At 42.9% G+C, this 20196-nt stretch overlaps 1 protein-coding gene across 15 annotated transcripts in view; it reads right to left on the reverse strand.

Moving 5' to 3' along the window:
• Nucleotides 1–7420, reverse strand: part of LOC115048351 (transducin-like enhancer protein 4) — a 35011-nt gene extending 27591 nt beyond the window's left edge. For 14 of the 15 annotated variants that reach the window (XM_029509765.1, XM_029509764.1, XM_029509770.1 and 11 more), the window contains exons 1-4: nucleotides 7062–7420; nucleotides 6574–6671; nucleotides 4844–4907; nucleotides 4682–4726 (exon numbers count right to left, since the gene is read on the reverse strand). In XM_029509765.1, coding sequence (XP_029365625.1) covers nucleotides 4682–4726; nucleotides 4844–4907; nucleotides 6574–6671; nucleotides 7062–7106 — 252 coding nt within the window. In that variant the 5' untranslated portion in view covers nucleotides 7107–7420. The remainder of the gene's footprint in view (nucleotides 1–4681; nucleotides 4727–4843; nucleotides 4908–6573; nucleotides 6672–7061) is intronic. The other variant, XM_029509759.1, reaches the window with a different exon arrangement.
• Between the last annotated feature and the right edge of the window lie 12776 nt (nucleotides 7421–20196).

Raw genomic sequence — 20196 nt, forward strand, 5'->3', positions numbered from 1 at the left:
CATGAACACATATACACCTACACACATGAAACTCATGTGTGTCATTCATGTCCACATGTGTTGATTATGTTGTGCCAAGGTATTAAAACTAACTCCTAATCTGCATCTAAATATGTCGCTGTTACATAAATATGTAAAGGTAATACATTCAGTATGCCATTTAACCTTATGGCTACATTTTCAAATCAATCTGCTCCTAAACTGTATGCCTACTTAACTATGATGTATCATTCTGAAAAAAAATAAATAAATAATGAAATTATACAAATGTCACGCTCACCGTGATGGTTTACACAGCTCAAGCAAATATCAGCTAACTGAGTCTACTGATTATTTCCTCTATCGAACAGAAATGAATGAGACCGAATGGCTGTCTGGCATGACGTCTCTTAAAGGTTCTTATTTAAAACCTAAACAATTAGTTGATTCATCAATCAGTTGTTCAACTAAGTTCTCAATAAACTAAGTTTATTAAGTTTATTAAGAACTGTTTTGACTTTTAATGAAAGCCATTTTGTGTAATAAATGGTTCAAATATTGAACAGATTCCTGATGATGACAATACACATTAGTAGCGAACAGTCCAAAACATACAAAACTTCCGTTAAAGTACTTTTAAACTGTAGTATTGAAAGCTTGTCAAACACTGATTCATCTACCAGATCAGTTGTGAAAATGTCGATGTCTCCTAACAATGCTATGACCTGAACCTCCAATCAATTCATTTTGAAGAGCTGACCCTGAGATGTTGGGTTCAGAAATGGAAACAAAAGCGCTGGAGGGAAAAAAAAAAAAAAAAGGGAAATGGATATGCTTTTCCACAAGGCAACACAACCAATTTCAGGTGACATTTTACATCAATGGCAAACAATCGTGACTGTCGGCCAGAGTGCAGGGATGTCAGCCTGTTTGGCAACCCCGTCTGTTCACACTGCAGCAGACACCGAAGCGAAAAAGCAGGGCTCTTTTTTCTCACGTTTCCTGTGGTTTGAGCAAACCTGGAGAATTTGATTCTGCAGAAAACAGAGGCCTTAACTTCGACCTGGACCTGCCAGTGTCTTGACAGTGAATTTTAAAAAAGAAATAAATAAAGTGACTGGCCTGCGAGTCTTCTAAGGTTAGGACTCAAACAGGTCGATTCATAGAGTTTATTGGTAGATTAGAGGACTCTGTGGTCACATAAAGCCCAGCAACCTCTGAGGTAAGATCATTTATGTTGAATTTATCTTTGACCTTGTGTCTAAGTCCCTGGAGAAATGTTCCTCCAGTTAAAATAGACAAGAATCGGTGAACAGATGTAGCTTAGAGAGGGGAATGTAGAATAACTTATTTTTATGATTTGCCCCCAGTGATCAGATCAACAACATGGAATAAATGGTGTGACACTCCTGAGATCGCACCAGGAAAAGGCCGACGCAGAGTTTGCCACCAAATATGGCTTCCTGAGATAACCTATTTGTAATCTTTTAGCACAGGGAGCAAAAATACCCCAGCAATAACCACTTAAGAACAAGATGTCGCCCAAAAGAACGAAAAACCAGCTCCAATACTCCCACTTCAAGTCCTAACAACAAAGAAATAAGATCAGACAGGAGCCCTGGAGTCAGATTGGGTCAGATACGAGATCAAATGTCCTTCTCCCCCGTGGAGCTTTGTAAGCACCACATCAGCACCACTTTTCACCACCAGCTAATACACCTAATGGACCCCACCATATAAAGGCTGTATTCCCCTGTGATGGTATGTGTGTGTGGGTGTGTGAAAGACACAGCTTGATAGGACAGCAGAGACAGGGAGGCAAAACAAAGGGCACTGTACAAGACGGACTACACACAGCTCAAACTGCAGAATGAGTACAGAACGTAAAGATTAAGCTGATGATTCACATGATGCAACGCTTTACAAAATGTGTAAATCCGCCTGTGGCAACTACTCAATTAACCAAACACCCACAGTTTCCTCTCCATAGAAATTACTAAAGATCTTTTGAAATAAAAAAATTGGATTATGTTTACAGATGGAAGCAGGAACTAAGTGGGACTCCAGTCAAAATCCAGTCCAGTTGTCTGGCAACGCCAACTCATTTTTTACCTCATTTTGAATTTGGATTAATGGATTAACAGAACACGATATGAAGTGTCCGTGAGTTAGCTCTACAGCTGCTCGTAGGATTGAAAAGAGTCGGCCCAGCTCTTTCCAATCTGAGTGGTAAACTAAGATAACAGCAGGCGCAGCAGGTGGTGGAGGATTGTGTTTACCGGACAGATACTGGAGTGGTATCGATCTTTTCATTTTCTTGTTGTCAGCACAAAAGAAAATAAGAATACTTCCCAAAATGTCAAATTATTCTTTCAGTCATCTCAGGACAGCTAAGATTAAACCCGTGACCTTGTGTGGACTCGAAGGTTGGAAAATGCTAAAAAGTACTTCCCAACCTCACCCAGTTTTCATCATCCAATTACACTCAGGAGTGAAATTTGAAGCAAAACCTTTCAAAAATGTTTCATATTAAAGAAGTGCGTCGACCATGAAGAAATATGACGAGATAATTACAATTAAGTCATTTAAGATCTTATTTTCTATCATTTACAATTTCCAATGTGCTTTTAATCTTGTTCTAAATACAACATTACGTGACCAAAATCCACCAAATGAAACAAATGGCTCCTTATCGGCAGCAGTGAAATGAGTTGTCAGGGCTCATTGAAAACACTGCCATTCTTCAGTATAAAAATGTCTTATTACTTCTTCCTTTCACCACACTCTCCTGCCTCCTTCTTCCCTTTTTTTCACCCCCATCTTCCGCTTGCTTTATTCCTCTCTCAGTCTCGCTAATTTGCAATTGATTAGCTGTCCTCTAGCAGCTCAGTCCCATGCTCTACACCCCTCAAAGCATCCCTCCTCTTTATCCCTTCTCACCCCACCCCACCCCCGCCCACCCGCCCTTTCCTCCGTCTACGAGTCAATTTCTCTTTAACGAGCGTTGGTACATTTCACTCCCCGGGCACCACAGCCCTTCTGTGTAAATAAAACAGAGAGCAGAGCCAAAAATCAATGGGCCTATTACCCTCAGAAAATGCTAAACAAGCAATATTAGCAATTCACTTGGTAGAGGAGGATGACTGCCTTAATAGGACTGTACCTGACCCCCTCCCCCCACCCCCCTCACCCCCCCAGCACAACACGCCCCACAGCCCCCATACAACATTGCCATTGCCCCCCAACCTCCTTCCCTCAATCTCAGCTGGCACTCAACCACACACGTCGTATCATCCCATTGAATGCCATGGACAGAAAACACACATTAACGCCTGTGCATGCTGGCATAAGAGCGCACACAAACACGGCCGTCACATCAGAATCATCTGCTTCCAAAACACACACACACACAATGAAAACAGGCACACAAAGGCTGCTGGCAAAAACTAGGAAATCAGTCTCCAAAACTGTTTCCTGACAGAAATCATTGGGCACCAGACAGAGCCACTGTCCACATTTTATCTCTTTTCATTTTTTCTACCAGTAAACACACGTACACACACACTAACAGCAGCACAGACAGCAGGATTTATAGTAGACACCCCATATTTCATCAAACAAGTCTGATTAGTGTGCCAGTAAAAAGCTGCGTGTGGTGTGTGCAACGTTCACAGAAAAACCGACACTCACACAACAGAAACAAACACAAAGACCAATACATACCTCCTAGCAAACACCTAAAATATACCAGCACATACGCACAAACACACACACACCAACTACAGTGCACACATGCACACAAAAACACACACACACCAAGTAAACATGTACAGTATACATTCAGGCGGTTCTAAAGACACCCAACACTACACTCGATACACGTGCACAAAACCAAGTAAACACACAATATAGATACACACAGCCAGACAAAGACCACACATTTATCACATCTTCTCATACTTGGAAAGCGCACACACACGCACCATGTCTCTGGAAATGAATGTGGAGCTGGTTAGCTGTGGCCGATTTAGCCTGGCAGCTGATGTGTGGTTAACACAGACATTTATGCTAATGACCCTCCGTGTTTAAAAAAGGCAGCAGTAATGTAAAGGCTCGTTAAAGGCCAAATCCTCGCTCGCTCCCTCATTTTTCAGCCCATTTTCTCTTTCAATTATACTGATGAAATTATTATTCACATGTGAAATTATTACTCAACCTCACCAGGCAGCAAAACACGCTGAAACAGAACAAATGAGAAATGGAAGAACTATCAAATATTGCAAAGAAACATTAATACATACACAAATACTGAAAATTCAATCTTTAATTTCGGTAAACACTATTAATTGAGGAAGAGCGCAAGTCATTAGAAGAGGAGTTGCTGCATGATAAATGTTCTTTAATATGTAAGAGAGAGGGCATTTATTCTGTCTATAGTGTACATGCTTTCAAAAGAGCTGCAAAATAACTGACAGAGAAAATGTTGACCACAAAAAAAGGGAAATGGTTCATTATAAGAAGGTTTAAAAAATTTAAATTGACCTATTCTTCGAGAATTAAGCAAAAACTATGTAAATGAACAACGTAAAATGTGGAACCACTAAGAAACACTATTAGCGTGTGCATTCATCTGATACCAACTACAGTGTGCGATCAGTTTCACTTCCTTTTCACGCTTGTGTTTTTTTTTTTAGTTTCCTACCTGCTTGTGCATCTCAATGTTGAGTCCGTATGACATTTCGTAGTACTGAAAACAACAGATATCAAAGTAAGGTCAAACAATCCTGTCCCGTTACCCTTTTTGCACACACAAAAGCATTGATGTAAACACAACACGCACACACACGCTGTCAGTGGAACTCACCATGACATAGTGTCTCTGCATCTCGGTTTTCTCACTGGCCAGTTTCTCACACTCCAATTTCAGACTGTGAGACAGAAGGAAAATGCTCGGTTAGTGTGTGACTACCAAACCCAGAGCGTCCCTCACACGTTTGATATGAGTAAAAAAAAATACCTGTAACCATCGATGACTTCATCTGAGGCCAATTTTTTATTTTTTTGGTCAATTTGATGTTTTGTCACATACGTTCCTTAAATGAAAGAATCTAATTACAAATGTCACATGCAGAAAGGTCGAGCACCTGAGTGACTACATCCTGTTTCTTTCCATTTGCATTTCTAAATTTAAGTGCACCGCAGAAAGAAAGAAAGAAAGAAAAAGAGAGAGAGTTGCTTGGATCACACCAGTTTCCCCTGCAGACACAGAAGACACTTACTCAGCAGGTACAGTGCAGTAATTAATGGATCAATAGACGACCACACAAAACTCATCATATATTCTTACAGGGTGAGTGGAAGGCCAAACTGCACCATCAACAAAAAGGCAACCATATAATGAGGATCCATTTTACAAGTGCAGCTACGCAAAAGCTTAACTCTTTCAGATTGTTGGTTGGAGCTGGAAAGCTGCGATATATCACCACAGGAAGCTTTTATGAGGAAATCGTCAAGTCTGTAATGGTGTGACACAAGTGCAGGCAAAGTTAGGATGCTGACAGACAAATGGAGAGATTCAAAGGTTAGAGTCGGTTATGGGCCGACGTGTAGTGAGTGCCTCTGTCTGTCCCTCCCTTTTTTTTTTTTTTTTTTAAATCTGTGTCTCCCTGTTGTATGCTGAGCACATGCAGCTGGAATTGTGCTTGGTTCAGCTCGTTCCGTATTGGCCAGAAAAGCAGACCACTGGTTCATCTCACCAGGTGATTCGGCGGTAATTACAAGGTGGCCCGAGGTGAGCGATTATTATGCATTGGTATCGTGCTTACGGTTCGTCCCCGAGCAATGTATTTCACACTTCATCATGTCGGGTGAAAAAGCATTTCACACCACTTGCACCTGCAGAGAGAGACATGCATACCAAGGTTGATGGGGTTTACCTGTGGTTCACCAAGCGAGTGATGGACCTGAAACAAAGGTGGACTACTGCTGTATTAGCTCCATCATGGGATCCCCAGATGGAGATTTACCTCACGCTGGGCATTTTTATGTCTCAATCAACTCCTTCAAAAAATCCATTTCTGTCGAATATGTCACGGCATTGCATCATGCGCTTCCTTAATAGTTTGGTGATAATGCATGACTCATATGAATGGAGCAAAGCAGGTCAATGTCACAGATATTAACCCCTGTCTAACCTCTGGAGGCTTCCGTTTGAAATACGGCCAAGACCAACGGACACTTATCACTGTTGATTCATCCATTCAGCTAAGCATTTTCTCATATAAAATTGTTTGCCCTGTATAATTTAAGCAAATGATTAAATACTACAAATTTCTTGTTTAGTAAGTCCAAGTCAAAAAACCCCAACCACCCTTCTTTTTTTCAAAGTAAGAAAATCTGTTTGTAAAGAATATTTTCTTTAAAAAAAAAATTGAATTGCATTTAATACTTCTTCTTTCAAATGCCTAACACTGCAGCTCTGATGACCCAAGAATAGCACACAGATCAAATTTAGGATCACTTTTTCATACCACCGCAGAAAGTTTCATTGCTATTTTGTGAATACATTTCCGATGCTGCATTCAAAGCTCTCACCTGTGGTACTGAGCCTGGAGGAACTGGAACTCCTCCTTGATCCGGTCGCAGGACTCAGTGACAGTGAACTTGAACGGCTGCCCCGGCTGGTGGGGGACCTCAACCCAAACCAAACAACATGTGAGGGAAGAGAGGAAGAACTGAGCCACCAAAGTTCAGCTTCACCGCACACGCACACGCACGCACGCACACACACACACACACACACACACACACACAACCACACGAACAGAGGCGAGACTGTGGATGACAATAGGCCTCTGTGATGCGAGTGGCCTTTTGGTTTCGCACAGTGCTCCTTGCACGGTAACCCACGCACACTCGCAGACACACGTACGGGCGGCAGCAGCTCGACAATGAGCGCAATTGTCAGTGCGGGAGCGCAGTGGCACGGAAACTTGATCTAAACTGATTACACATCAGGCGCGCCGCTGTTAATCTGCGCTGTTTGGACACATTGCCTTTGGCTGCCGCCGCTCTTTACTTACCGGATGCCGCGCCGGGGGGTACATCTTGCTCAGATCTCGAATCATTAAAACTGTATTGCAAACTTCATCCACATAAACACGGGAAAAAAAATAATAATATTAAATGCGCGGAACAAAGATCTGTCTCCGTGCGTAAAAAGGTCAGTCAGTGGTCGCTGTGCGGGCAGGTTGCGTGAAGAGCGAAAACATCCTCGGATCTTTGGTTGGTAAAAGACGGTGAGGCAGAATTTTTAAAAGTCCACACAGTGCGTTAAACAAAGCGGGAGTTACTTCAGTCCTCTCCAACACCTCCAGTGCGTTTTTTTTTTCGTGTGTGTGTGTGCGCACAAAGCTTTAGATTCTTCCTCTGAACTGACAGCCAAAGATCTCCTACAACAACATCGACTTCTGGCACACCGTGACCCCCCGCCCCCCCCCCCAAACCCCAAACCCCAAACCCCCTCCTCAGCTTGTCCTCGGCCGTCTCGTCGTGGCGCGTTCACGGGTTAATTTCCTCCAGCCTCCGTTAATGTTGACATCCTCACGCAGCACCGGAGGAGCGACCAGCTCGGCGACTGTGGCAGCCTGCCCCTGAGAAGCCAAATTTAGAAGCAACCAGTCGTACGGGCGCAATTACATATTCACAACAATTAGAGGAGCCCCGGACCGTGACGTCGGGACGTGTAGTTTAATTCACATTAGTCGATAATAAGCACTACGGATGCGCGTCTGCTGGAAAGAACTACAACTTCCCGGCTCCTCCGCGAAGCCCCCCAAAGCCAATGGTGTGTGGTCCGGAGGAGGGGCGGCCATTAAAGGCGACCAATGGCGACAGAGAAGAGGACGCGCTGAGCTCCGCCCTCCTGCCAATCACCGATAAACCATCCAATCATCTCCATCACGGTGCAATTTATGCAGACTCCCCACGTGGGGGCTCGCTCTGGTACTAAAAGATGTCACAGGGATTAATCTGGAAACTATCTGTTGACTTATGTGTGTGTGTGTGTTTTTTTTTTTTTTTTTTTTTTTTTTTTATAGAGACTTCCAGGCAGAGGCGAACATATGGCCCCTTGGTGTCTCATGTTTTTTCTGGGTGTTTTTTTTTTTTTTTTGTGTGTGTTTTTTTAATTGAATCGCCCATTAAATCCGTCTGCCATTATGTCCACAGATTGCACTTACAACCCTGCAATTAAATTCCCATCCAGCTCGCCCATATTCACCTCAGCCTGCTGCCATAGGACGCAAATCATATTGGAGCTGATGAGATAATGTACACACCTAATAATTAAATTCACTGTACATTACTGCGACTGATATAAAGGCGTTGTGATTGCAGGATTCGTGCCAAACAACACGTCGTCAGTCCCCTTTGTTTGGTGTCAGTGATGTGTTGTAAAAAATAAATAAATAAATAAATAAAAAGCAGTTTTTCAAGACAGTTTCTTTCTTTTCATTTTTGATTTTACCTGCAGTCTAGGGCACATTTTCTTAAGTGGCGCAAAATGCTATATGAAGCATCTTTAATGGTGGCTGAATTCCATGTGGCTGCTTCAGTTTCTCCAGATGTCGATCTGGTGTGTCATGTCTCATCGGGACATTTGGACAGAATGGACCCATTGTTGGTGTCATTAATACAGCCGCTGTGCTGGGTGCTGTATGATGAGTCAAGATGCCCGCTTTACAAGGTGACCACCAGACCACCAGAGCATTTCCAGTAACCATTTGTATGACTTATATATTGATACTGTATTGTTCTAATTTGTTTGCATGAAATGTATGAAGTACATATACCTTTCGTACTCACTTGACTGTACACTGATATTGTCTGTTTACATGTTTATCTTCCTGTTTGTTTGTTCTTTACATTGTATTGAACGTCAGACTCCTGTTAAAGTTGATTCACACTCTGCAGGCGGTTTTACCGATCTGACCTGATAGGACCTCTGCAGTCTGCGTGGCCGTGAACAGACTGCTTATAACTTATTCATTAATTGACTGACATTTTGATCAACAAGCTGTAAAGGACTTTTTTTACTTTTCCTGACCACTGTCATCTTTGGGGAGCTTTAACGGCACATGTGACTGACTCTTAAAACAGCAAGAGACGAGTTTCCCACCCTGGTATTTCCAGATCATCCAGCCATCCATTATCTATACTTCTTATCCACCAGGGGCACCGGAGTCAACCGTCTGAGTGCATGGTTCACCATGAACTGGCCGCCAGTCTGTTGCGAGTATGTCATAATATTTCATTCTCGCTAATTTTAAAGTCACCACTTAAAAATGTGGACTGAAGGGGAAAGGCCCAAGGCCCAGGGTTCAAACCCAGAATGATGTGATGTGAGGCAACATTGCTAACCACCGTCATGTTTCAAGGCCAGTTTAACAGGTAATAGTAGCAGTTTTTGGAAAGAACAAATTTGTTGTTGGTTTAGATTATCAACTGGAAAATGAAATACAGATGTTGTTTCTGGCTGTTACTGTTAGAATTAGCAACGTGGCTACTGAAGCAAGACCGTAGAAAGCCCTGTTTAAGCTAAAAACCCTGTTCTTTTCTTTATTTATGCTTGCAAACACTATCTGAAGACGTGAACTGCTGACAAGGACCGAGCCCAGCGACCATCACATGATGAACCTGTGAACCAAAAAGTTACAGAAAACTAAGCCCCATCCTCTCGCTGTTTCGGTTGTGTAGTGGCAGATGTGTTTCCTCCGTGCTGTAAATGGAGCTTTAAGTTTAGAGGGAACCAAGGTAAATATTCATGGTGCTCCATTATCCAGCCAAGTCATATTACTGTCATCACATACATATAGAGGACAATTAATGTTCACTTTATACGTTAAGACATATTTATCCAATCCAGCCAATTCAAGCTCGATGACTGGATGATTATTGTTTAAATACACTTTACTTCCCTGCTAAAATCTTGCATAGGGAGGTTTGCATCTTCAAATTATTATGAAAGAATCTAATAGGTTGTGATATAGTTATTAATCATCTGGAGTCACGATTGATTCTGAATAGTTTCGCACTGATCCAAGCCTTAGAAATGCTCAAGCAGCGAAGCACAAAACATTGTCTACGGGGGAAATTAATGGGAATCTTTCTTCTGGAGCCACAGGCCAGAAATAGCTCATTGCACTTAGCAGGTCTATTAGCACAGGGAATCTGGTTATGTTACATAACTCCCAGCACTCCTCCACCTTATTTACACCTGAGGTCTGATCAGCTGAAGGCGCCGCTGTGCGTAGAGGACCCTAAAGTCATTATACATGCATTATTTTGTTTACCCATTGCAACTAATACCATCCAATCAAAACAACTATTGTTCAGTTAACCAAAACACATCATTACTGAACCTCATCGCCTCAATCCGGCTCTTACATGCACGCACCTATTCAGTGTGAGAGAAGGAGTATATACAGTATTTCAGCCTACAGTTCCCACCATAAGTAGATGTTCAGTGTGGGCAGATGAAACACACTGTTGCTGGGTCAGCAGCTCGCCTAATCACTGCGTCCAGTCATTTAACTGCATTAACTCACTAAGTAACTATCGAAGAGCTTTATCACCTGATGCTGCGTTGCACTTCATATTTCTTCCCTCATTCTCTGAATGTCAAATTACCTCTTTGATCTACAATTAGGATTAGATTTATTACAACGTGTGCACCTAATTGTATCTTATAGCTGCTGTGCTGCTTGAACATGATGAAGCAGGACATCTATCATCGTTACATGTAACCCTTTTTTCTCCTTGCTCAAATACACAGAGGCGAGCAAATGGTTATCCACACGACGCCACCACATCAATCCTCTCTCTCCTTGTCGGTCCGTCCGCCTCTGTCTTTTTGTCTTTCCTGTTGTCTCTCCCTCTGCCTCATACATACACAGGATTGTGCACACATACACAACGGCTCAGCCATTCAAATACACATCTCTATCTGCCGCACATACAAACTAATATCTCAGGTAAGCACAGGGCCTAAAGTGACCTGCTGTCGTGGTGCCTGAATCCACTAAGACGGCGAAAAGGTAATATCGCGCCCTCCCTATTTCCCCTCCAAGGTTTGAGCCGTGGTGTGGGCGAGCAGGGGAGGTGCAGAGGTGAGGGAGGGGGGCAGGTGAGGAGGAATAAACAGATTTATTTGCCTGCGCCCCTCTCTGATTATTTTGCCCCTGCCTTTTGTTCCAGACCTTATGAAACCCAAATGTCAAGTGAGGCGAGGGCCTCATATCGAGCCCTGTCAATCATGACCCTCTGCGCACCTGAAGCCCTGACGCCGGATTATTGGCTTCAACACAAGGGCTGCCTTTGCCGCCAGCCACGACGCCTCAGATGATTCGACAGCCACGGGGGTTTTTTTGTGTTTTTTTTTTTTTTCTAAAGAGGAACTTCATTTGGCAGCTGATGCGCAGGAGATTGCACAGGAGCGTATTTTGAGGGTAGATGGGCAGCAGGCTCGATGTGTGTATGGTTGTGTGTGGAGGGCAGAGTGGCTTATTGAGGGAGAGGGGATTAAGGAGGAGGGAGGTCGGCTTGTCATGGGTAACGGAGGGGAGTGGGTGGCAAGGAAGCCCAGCCTTAACATCTTGCTCAGTGCGCTGATCCCGACCAGCTATCAACACCTGTACATATGTCTCTTAATCTCACTGCAGCTCTTTCTTCCTATCCCTCCATCTTTTCACTTGTCTCTCTCTCTGTCACACACACACACACACACACACACACACACACACACACACACACACACACACCACTTTTTACAGTGTCTGCAAATTTTTTTTTTTTTTTAATATAACTTCTCACTATTACTAACTTTTTTGATGCACATGCACACTCCACTGGCTTTGCCTACAGCTCACCAGCACCAAAGTGGATAATGGCGGAAATAGCGTGTACTTTCCACGCTGCGAGCCCGCTAGAACCTCTTTAGGTAGTTGCACCGGTAAAACAGGCGGGGCAAACAACTTTAGCTTCACATGAGTGCCAGTCATATGATCAGGTTCATTCTAAACTGGCACATCAGAGCCATATTTTTGGGTACAAAATGAATTTGTTTGTTGTCCTGATAAATTGTGAGCAAGTGCATGAGAGTAAAACTTTTGATTTAAGAATTTTAGCTGCTTTAACTGAATAAATCCGTCTGTGAATTAAAGTTTGAAATTGAACAAGCAACCTATACCTGTTTGGGGCAGGTCGATTATGCTAATCATCCCCTATCAAGACTGCAAACCTCCTCAAGCAAGGATAACCAAACTTGGTTATCAAAGTCAGTGTAGTTAAGAAAGTTTGGTGGCCAATAAGTTTCACCAAAAAAAAAAAAAAAAAGGGAATCTTAGGATAAGAATACAAAGTCCCACAGCTTGTCATAAACAGGGATACTTGGATTTCCATTAAACACCGGAGCTCTGTAGAAATCCTCATCAAAGTCTAAAACCAATAGCAATAGCTCTGTGTCATGCAAGATTTTTCGGAAAAAGACTGCAAGACAGAGATAGATGTTTGACACAGATTAAATCATTTTTAATTTGCCTTCTCCTGATTCAACATGTTTTTGTGCACATGCTCATGAATAATATGCCCAAGATAAAAAGTTTTTCAACACTGATTCATAACCCAGGTGTCCTTCGAACGGAGACTTTAAATTTCAAGTATGAGAGATACTGAACCAAAGTAACAGAGACAAAGGCGAGGCAGAAATGTAATTTGTTTTTGTTGGTATAAAAAGGGAATATGAGGACTGTAGTACTTCCTTTTGTGTGGAAAATACTTTGGAGCCACAGCCATGCACCTAAACCAGTTCTGTGCCAAAAGCTTTTGCAGAGATATGAGGATCCTGAAATGCTGTCTGAACTGCCGAAACCAGGAAAGTTTTCAAAGAATAATTTGCCATTGCCGTGTGAAGACTGAGTGCAGTACAAACCAACACATGTGAAGTAGCAGAGTCAAGGCCAAAGCCAAGTACAGGTGCCAACACTTGTTGCTATCAACTCAAATTGGAGGCACATTTGGTAATTTTATGAAGCTATTTGGTCTTCCAGACCTTTCAACTCTCAACTAACATCAGATTTATCCAGGCAAAAAGCTGTAAACATTATGTAAATGTGGTGCTGTGAAAAAAATATTTCCGCTATATATTGATAAAAAAATAAATAAATAAATAAATATATATATATATATATATATATATTGTGGAAGCTTGCAGGCAAAACATGCAAATGTTAGCTTTTGCTTTTCTTGCATGTTACTTACAGAGTGACAAAGTGAAGTCACTCACTGCTGTTCTGCCTACATTGTAATAAAGACAGCCCATCATGTTTAACCGTCTTTCTCTCCAAAGGTCATCAGTGAGATCACAGCAAGCTCATTACTCAAAGTGACGAGCGAAAGCATTGTCAAAGCAGCGTGCTCAAATCTCCAGCTCGTTGTATTCATCATGATTCATCATATTCCTATGGCAGAAGTTGCTTGGACATAAAAATGTTTATAAATCCCTGCAGATCGTTGAATGGCACTGAGGAGCCATATTTTCAGTGGGAGTGCCAAAAGTCAGGTCAGAAATTTTTATCATCCCACGCAGGAAAATCTGATGTAGTTTGACTCTATTAGACATTTAATTTGGAAAAATTTAAAGAACCCACGCTTTCCTAATCACATTGTGTAGACTGATGAAATATAAATCTGTTTTACCAGTTCTAGATGTCACTTACAAACACACTAACGTGTTTCAATGGCAATTCAAAGTGATTTAATTATACAAACATATAGGACAGTATAAGACTTACAAAATAAAAAAGGGCAGAAACACCTTCTGATATAAGAAATCTGATACATTTGCAACTGACTTCGAGATCTAGATGCTTTTCCTACAGTCACGGTGATTCTCAGGGCTTCTGCTGTTGTCCTTTAGGTCAGCAGGGTTTCAGGGGTATATTTACTCTGTTTTTACCTCCACGCCACCCTCTGGGTTTATAAAATAATAATATAGCACTTGTCTGTCATTGTGTGTGTGTGTGTGTGTGTGGGTGTGTTGGAGGTTCAGTGTCTAACTAATCACACTTCCTTGAGCACTAACCCTTGGTCCTGTTCATAAATCTCTTGTCCTTACAGCAAGCTGCGTCTAAATCCCCCATGGTCGCCCCTTTAACACGTCATTAATACCCGGCAGCCGCCCCTTTGAACAGGGAGCTTGTGTGGAGGGATAACCGGGCCTCCTCAGACACAGAGACAGAGCGGCGGAGGCAGCACGGCGTTGGATTTACTCTGTTACCAGCAGGTTAATCCTGCCTGCCCACTGAGAGAGCAAGGGGAGGCGATGTGTGTCTGAGTGTGTGTGTGTGCGGGGAAGTGTGTGTCTTTATTGGAGACAGTTAAGGATCGGCTCCATCACGGTAACGACTCTGGGGGAACATCAGCATCTGGTGCTCAAAGTCATCCAGTCCCCCCCGAAAGGAACATACAGATTGCTGCCATTTCTTTATTAGATTACAAATGGATGAATGCAAGTGTTCGTAACTGATAAAAACCGAAACAGCATGGAGAGTCCAGATGACAAACAGACCGGGACGCTGAAAGAAGAAAAAAAAAAAAAGAAAAAGAAAAAAAAAAAGGGGGGGGGGCAGGCAGAGACGAAGAACAATTAATTACCAGGGAAGTGGTGACATCGAGAACAGATGAAAAAAGAAATCCTGAGGGTCCAACTAATGCAGTGAGCTAATCAGAGCTACAACAGTCATAAATGTACAAGACACTGGTTTATGGCAGGCACCGTAGAGGAAGGTATTGTGGGTAATCCCCTTAATAAGCAGAATGTAAATGCTTAACTATCTCTTTAAAGCCGACTATAAGGACATTATGAGCATATGCAAGGTGATACTAATAAGATTCACTATTTGAAAACAATTTTCCTACAAAAGCTCATTTCATATCGCTCCTATAGTGTCACCACTGATGGTCTCCACTACTGGGTGCCTACTGAGTGTATTCATAGCAATGCTACGCCTCGATTCAAAGTGTTGTCATATCATATCATGGTCCTACAACATGATGGATTTCCATTTTTGAAAATAAAAATAAATGTCAGGTCCACCCGAACGCATCCATCGTACCAAATGTATTCCTCAAACGTACGTAACAAAAGTTGATCAATGTAATTATAGCTCAGTTTAGTGTGTTTGACAAGGCAGCAATGAGGCTGCTGACATTTTTTTTGATCTAAAAATGTTCCTCCCTTTGTCTGCTGTGCAGAAGACTCTCAGATAGGCAGTTGGACTTTTAACATTCTGTCTCCTCTTCAGTCTAAAAGACTAATCAGCCACTCGGCAGGGCTCTGGCTGCTAACCAGGACTAATTCTGCCTCCTGCTGGCTGGCGACACACACTGGGACAACCATGATTGGCTGTTTAGCACCAGGGGGTGCACCTCTGATTGTCTGCTTAGCATATTTTCTCCCCTCATTCTGTTGGCACACACGTGCTCTTATTCTCATTGCGCGGCGCCAACGCAAAGGAAACAGGGGCAAGTTATGTATGTGTGTCTACAAGTGCACATGTATTTCGTATCGCCTGCTACAGGATTGTGTTTGGGAAAACACACACACACACACACACACACACATGCCAAAAAAAAAAAAAAGCCAAATTCATCACCCAGACAAAGCTCCCTCCGCCTCTTCTTCCCTTTCGCCTATATTGTTCTTCTTTTTTCTTCCAGCACGGCGCAGATCAGATAGAATGTCACCTCTACAAACTGCCGCGAGCTAATTAGCTGTTAGCCATGTTTGTGTTCTTGACTGATGACAGGATCATTTACTCTGGTCTCCAGCTGGCTCTGTTTGTTGGAGCCATCTCATTAGCATGGCAAATTAGTCCCACTCAGTCAGGGTTGAGCCTGGCCCAATGAGAAATGATTGGAATGCAAATCAATCAAGAGGGCGGGGAAATGGAAATCACAAGATTTTGTTGAAGAGGGAAGGATGAGGATATTTTCTTTTGGAGGAGATGGGGGGGGGAAAAAAGGCCGTTTCCTTGAAATTAAAGACAAAAGTAGGAAAGGTCGAGATTGAGCCGATTCGGGGTGGGTTTGTTTTTCCACGGAGGTTTAAAGAGTACGTCACTTTACTTCACCTGTAACAAAAAACATTCAAGGGCACTGTGGCGTGTGATTGCTATTATTCTGAGGAAATTGACTGTAAATTGAAGAGGCATTATTCTGAATTTGTGAGTTTAATTCCCGTAAAAGCTCAGCTTCATCCTGAATATCAAAGCCCAAATTTAATCAGCAGCAGTCGTACATCAAATCAATGTCCTGACAACCAGGTAGTAAGTCTCTGAATTCAATAAAATCCTGGAGGGGGGGATCTACGAATAAATTTAAAAAGTTCAATATATTAACACGATGCAGAGGCTGGTGAGACAACCTGTTTGCTTGCATTGCTCTCTAATTCTGCTCATTGAGCTGTTAAAACTCAAAAACATCAATTAAATAATTTTTCCATTTTTTGGTGGTGGTGGTGGTGGTGGTGGTGGGGGGCACAGGACAAAAGATGGGCAAGCCACTGGGGTTTTCTAGGTGCATTTATGTTGTTAGGGGTGCAGGAGGTCTCTCTCTGTCTCATTTTCTCTTCTCTGTGTGTGCTTTACGCCTTCAAGTCAATCTCTGTGAAGCTGCCGCTATCTCCAGTTTCATTTGTCGACAGGCCTGGCAGTAGGGAGGGAGGGAGGGAGGGCCTGGTGGTGGAGAGAAGGACGGAGGTGAAGAGAAGGGGGGGGAGCAGTAATGTAAGAAAATTGGAGGATTAGACGGCGAGTCCTCTTCCTGTCTGCTGCAACCCCCCCTCCTCCACCCCCTCCTGCTTCTCATGCCTCCATCCAACCCCCTCAGACTATAATAACACAGCCTGACATACTGACGACCAGCTCCCCTCCCTCTCTTGCCCTTATCCCTAACAGATCTGTCATACCTCCTTTCTCCTTTGCTTCATTTTCCTCTTCTGTTTTGCAGATCTGAATCCTGGACTCTCTCCTTCTTGATTTCTCTTTTTCATTTAGAACTACATTTTATTTGTATCTTGCTCTTTCTCACTGTCATTCTCAGTTACCTGTGCTCGCCCCCTGCCATCATCAGGTTCTCTAATCATTACCAAGACCTGCTCTAAGCTGCTAAAGCATCTGCAAGATCTTTTGGTGTGAGTCGGAGGGAGATTTTTATTGTCACTGTGTTTTAGCATGCAAGTAACAGAGCGTACAAATGTGGTGCTGACATGACACAAAGCAGCCAGGCAGTGGTGGTGGCGGCGAAGGGAGGGCATGAGCAATGAGCGAGAGTTTCAGAGTGTACATGGAGGGGTCTGAAAGGGCCTAAATGGATCTGCGATTGGACTCTCTGAGGTCGTCATCAGCACAGATTGGAGGCCATTAGGGCCTATTTAAAAGAATTACTTCCAGGATGCAATCAAAAACCCTGATAGGTAATCAATGGCAACTAGATCAGGGCACAAAGGCAGTCCATGTGTCTCAATCAGCCACCATTCAGCAGGACAGGGAGATCAGTACTGGCCAGAGACTGCATTCACTTTATGCATTTATACACTACATGCATGCAAGCGTGCGCACACGCACGCACACACACACACACACACACACACACACACACACACGGTACAATTGCGAATACCTGAGGTACATGCACACATAAATGCACACCAATACACACTGTCGCAAAAGCGTACAATCTCTGGGACAACACTATGTATTCCCACAATATCCTCTCTCTCCCTCTCTCTCTCTCTCACACACACACACACACACACACACACACACACGACAGTAAGTTGATCTGCAGATGGCCATGTTACACTGCTCTTCTCCTAGACAGTGATTTATCAGGAGGCACGTAATGCTTCCAACACCACCCCCTGAGCTTTCAAAGAAGAATTACAGGACATAAAGGAGAGAGACAGAGAGAGTGATGGAGGAAGAAAGAGAGAAAGAGGGAGGAAAAAAAAGATGAGTGTGGAGAAAAAGTGGAGAGGGAGTAATGGAGGAATAGGTATGAGCGAAGGGAGGGGAGGCGGTTGTAGACAGACAGGTTGATTTATTAGACCTTCTAGTTAACAGAGCCCTCTGCACAGGCGCATGGTGTGCATGCACACACACACACGCAGCATCCGTTGAGAGTGATGAGTGGGGAGAGGTTGGTAATGCTGCTCAATGATGCGTATGGCGTTTAGTTCAGTCTGAGTGGGCCCGTTTCTACAGCCATGCAGGCTCACAATATGCCCCGGCAGGTGGATAAAGAGAGAGAGAGAGAGACGGAGAACGACGCAGAAGAGAGGGAGAGAGAAAGTGCCAAGGCCACAAATTGGGTCAATATGCCTGGTTCATAAACAGAGCAGAAACCCTCAGAGCAGACTGGCACGCTGCAGGGCAAAATTAGCACCCACATCCGAGCTGGAGGGACTTCAGGGTGCACGCAAACATGCACACATACATATGCAAACAGACACGGTGAATGTGCAATAACTCGATTTATTAGGTTATATATACGGGCACATATAAATGCAGAAACACATATACCAATAGGAACAATAATAGCCCTGACATGATAAAGCACCATCAAAAAGGGGATATGAAACACACAGCGCTCCCTGCAATAAGATTACAGGCTATCAGCCCTCAGTAGATTTGCCAGCGGGAGTCCCCAGTATAATAAAATCAGATTAAAGGACAATCATATTTATTTCTAGTATATACAATATATCAAGGTTGCTCAGTAGCTGGTATTGTGATAGGCTGTGAAAAGGCGAGCCTCTGTGTACTCTCCCTCTTCTAAGTTGACGTTAGGCTGTGTTTAATGAGCTTCAGGTGTCAAGGAGTCGGGAATGTAACAGGATGTGTTGGTGAGGGTTATTGATTTATTGTTTTTCAAGGAAGCTTTGGTACTTTTGTTATTGCCTGGCTGTCACTGGTAATGTCATTTCACAATCATTTCAGGAGAATAAAAGTTGAGGGACGATGTGTAAATGTGAGCCCGTGATTGCTCTGCAGTCGAATAAAATATTAGAAAGTGAGACGACTTGGAGAGCGTCAAATGACTTCTGACACATAAATACGTCTCCTGCTCTGAGAGTAGGAGAAGATATGGTAATGCACACAAAGGTTTAAATCGGCATAGACGTAAATGAGGGGGAAATGTAGCGTAACTAATGAATAATAAGTGTTAATTTTTGGTTTCTTCCTTCCATTATACCCACCACCTGAACCAACACTAAATACTACACAGCAGGATGGAGGACAAATATACCATAAAACTACTTGGACCAAAAAAGAAATAAATTATCATAGCTGTCATACAAGAACTGAGAGTGAGCAACTGATTTGGCAAACCTACGCTTTCTCTCTGTCGTCAATGTTCAAAGTGAAAATGTTACCGACTACGGCTGTTTTTGGCCTAGATGCTCAGTCTGAGCAGGTGTCCTTCCTCATTAATTAAAACTTAAAGGTTCTCAAACCAAAGCAAGTTACATTGGCAGGAGATGTACACAAACCTAAATGATTGTTTACTTAAATGTCAGCTCACAGCCTTCGAAAAGCAAAAGGTTCTCCTCATTAACGCATTCTAAAAATTTTTTAAGTAAGCTGTGCAACATTCAAATATGTGTTGACTATTTATGGCAGGAGCTGGTGTGGTGACATTTATTTTGCTCAGAAAAGTTTGTTTTCTAAATGTGACGCAAATGTGCAGCAATTTCAATTTTAAGCTGCTTTAATCAATATTTTTGATGTTAAGAGTGGCTGAAATGACCGTGCAGTCTGAAAAGGGATTTTCATTATAAAGAATACGCGCAAAATTATGAGCCAACTCTGTGGTGGTTTTACAGTCTGTTCATTTACAGTTTCAGTTTACTTTCACCACTCGGGTCATTTTTGCGACAGCAAGCAGGTGTTTTCATTGAAAAGGCTCCACAAACCTATTGTACGACCTGCACGGCACCAATCAGTAGACAGACAGCGTGAAGGTAGCAACTACAGCTAACTGTGGACAAATTGAACACGGCAGCTAGAATACAAATATTTTCCAGCAGAAGTCGATGGAAATCTAAAATGAGAGTTAATACCGGACTTTCTTTCATCAGCAGCTCACGCCAGAGAC

The sequence above is a fragment of the Echeneis naucrates genome, chromosome 9 (genome assembly GCF_900963305.1).
Source record: "Echeneis naucrates chromosome 9, fEcheNa1.1, whole genome shotgun sequence".
Taxonomy (NCBI): domain Eukaryota; kingdom Metazoa; phylum Chordata; class Actinopteri; order Carangiformes; family Echeneidae; genus Echeneis; species Echeneis naucrates.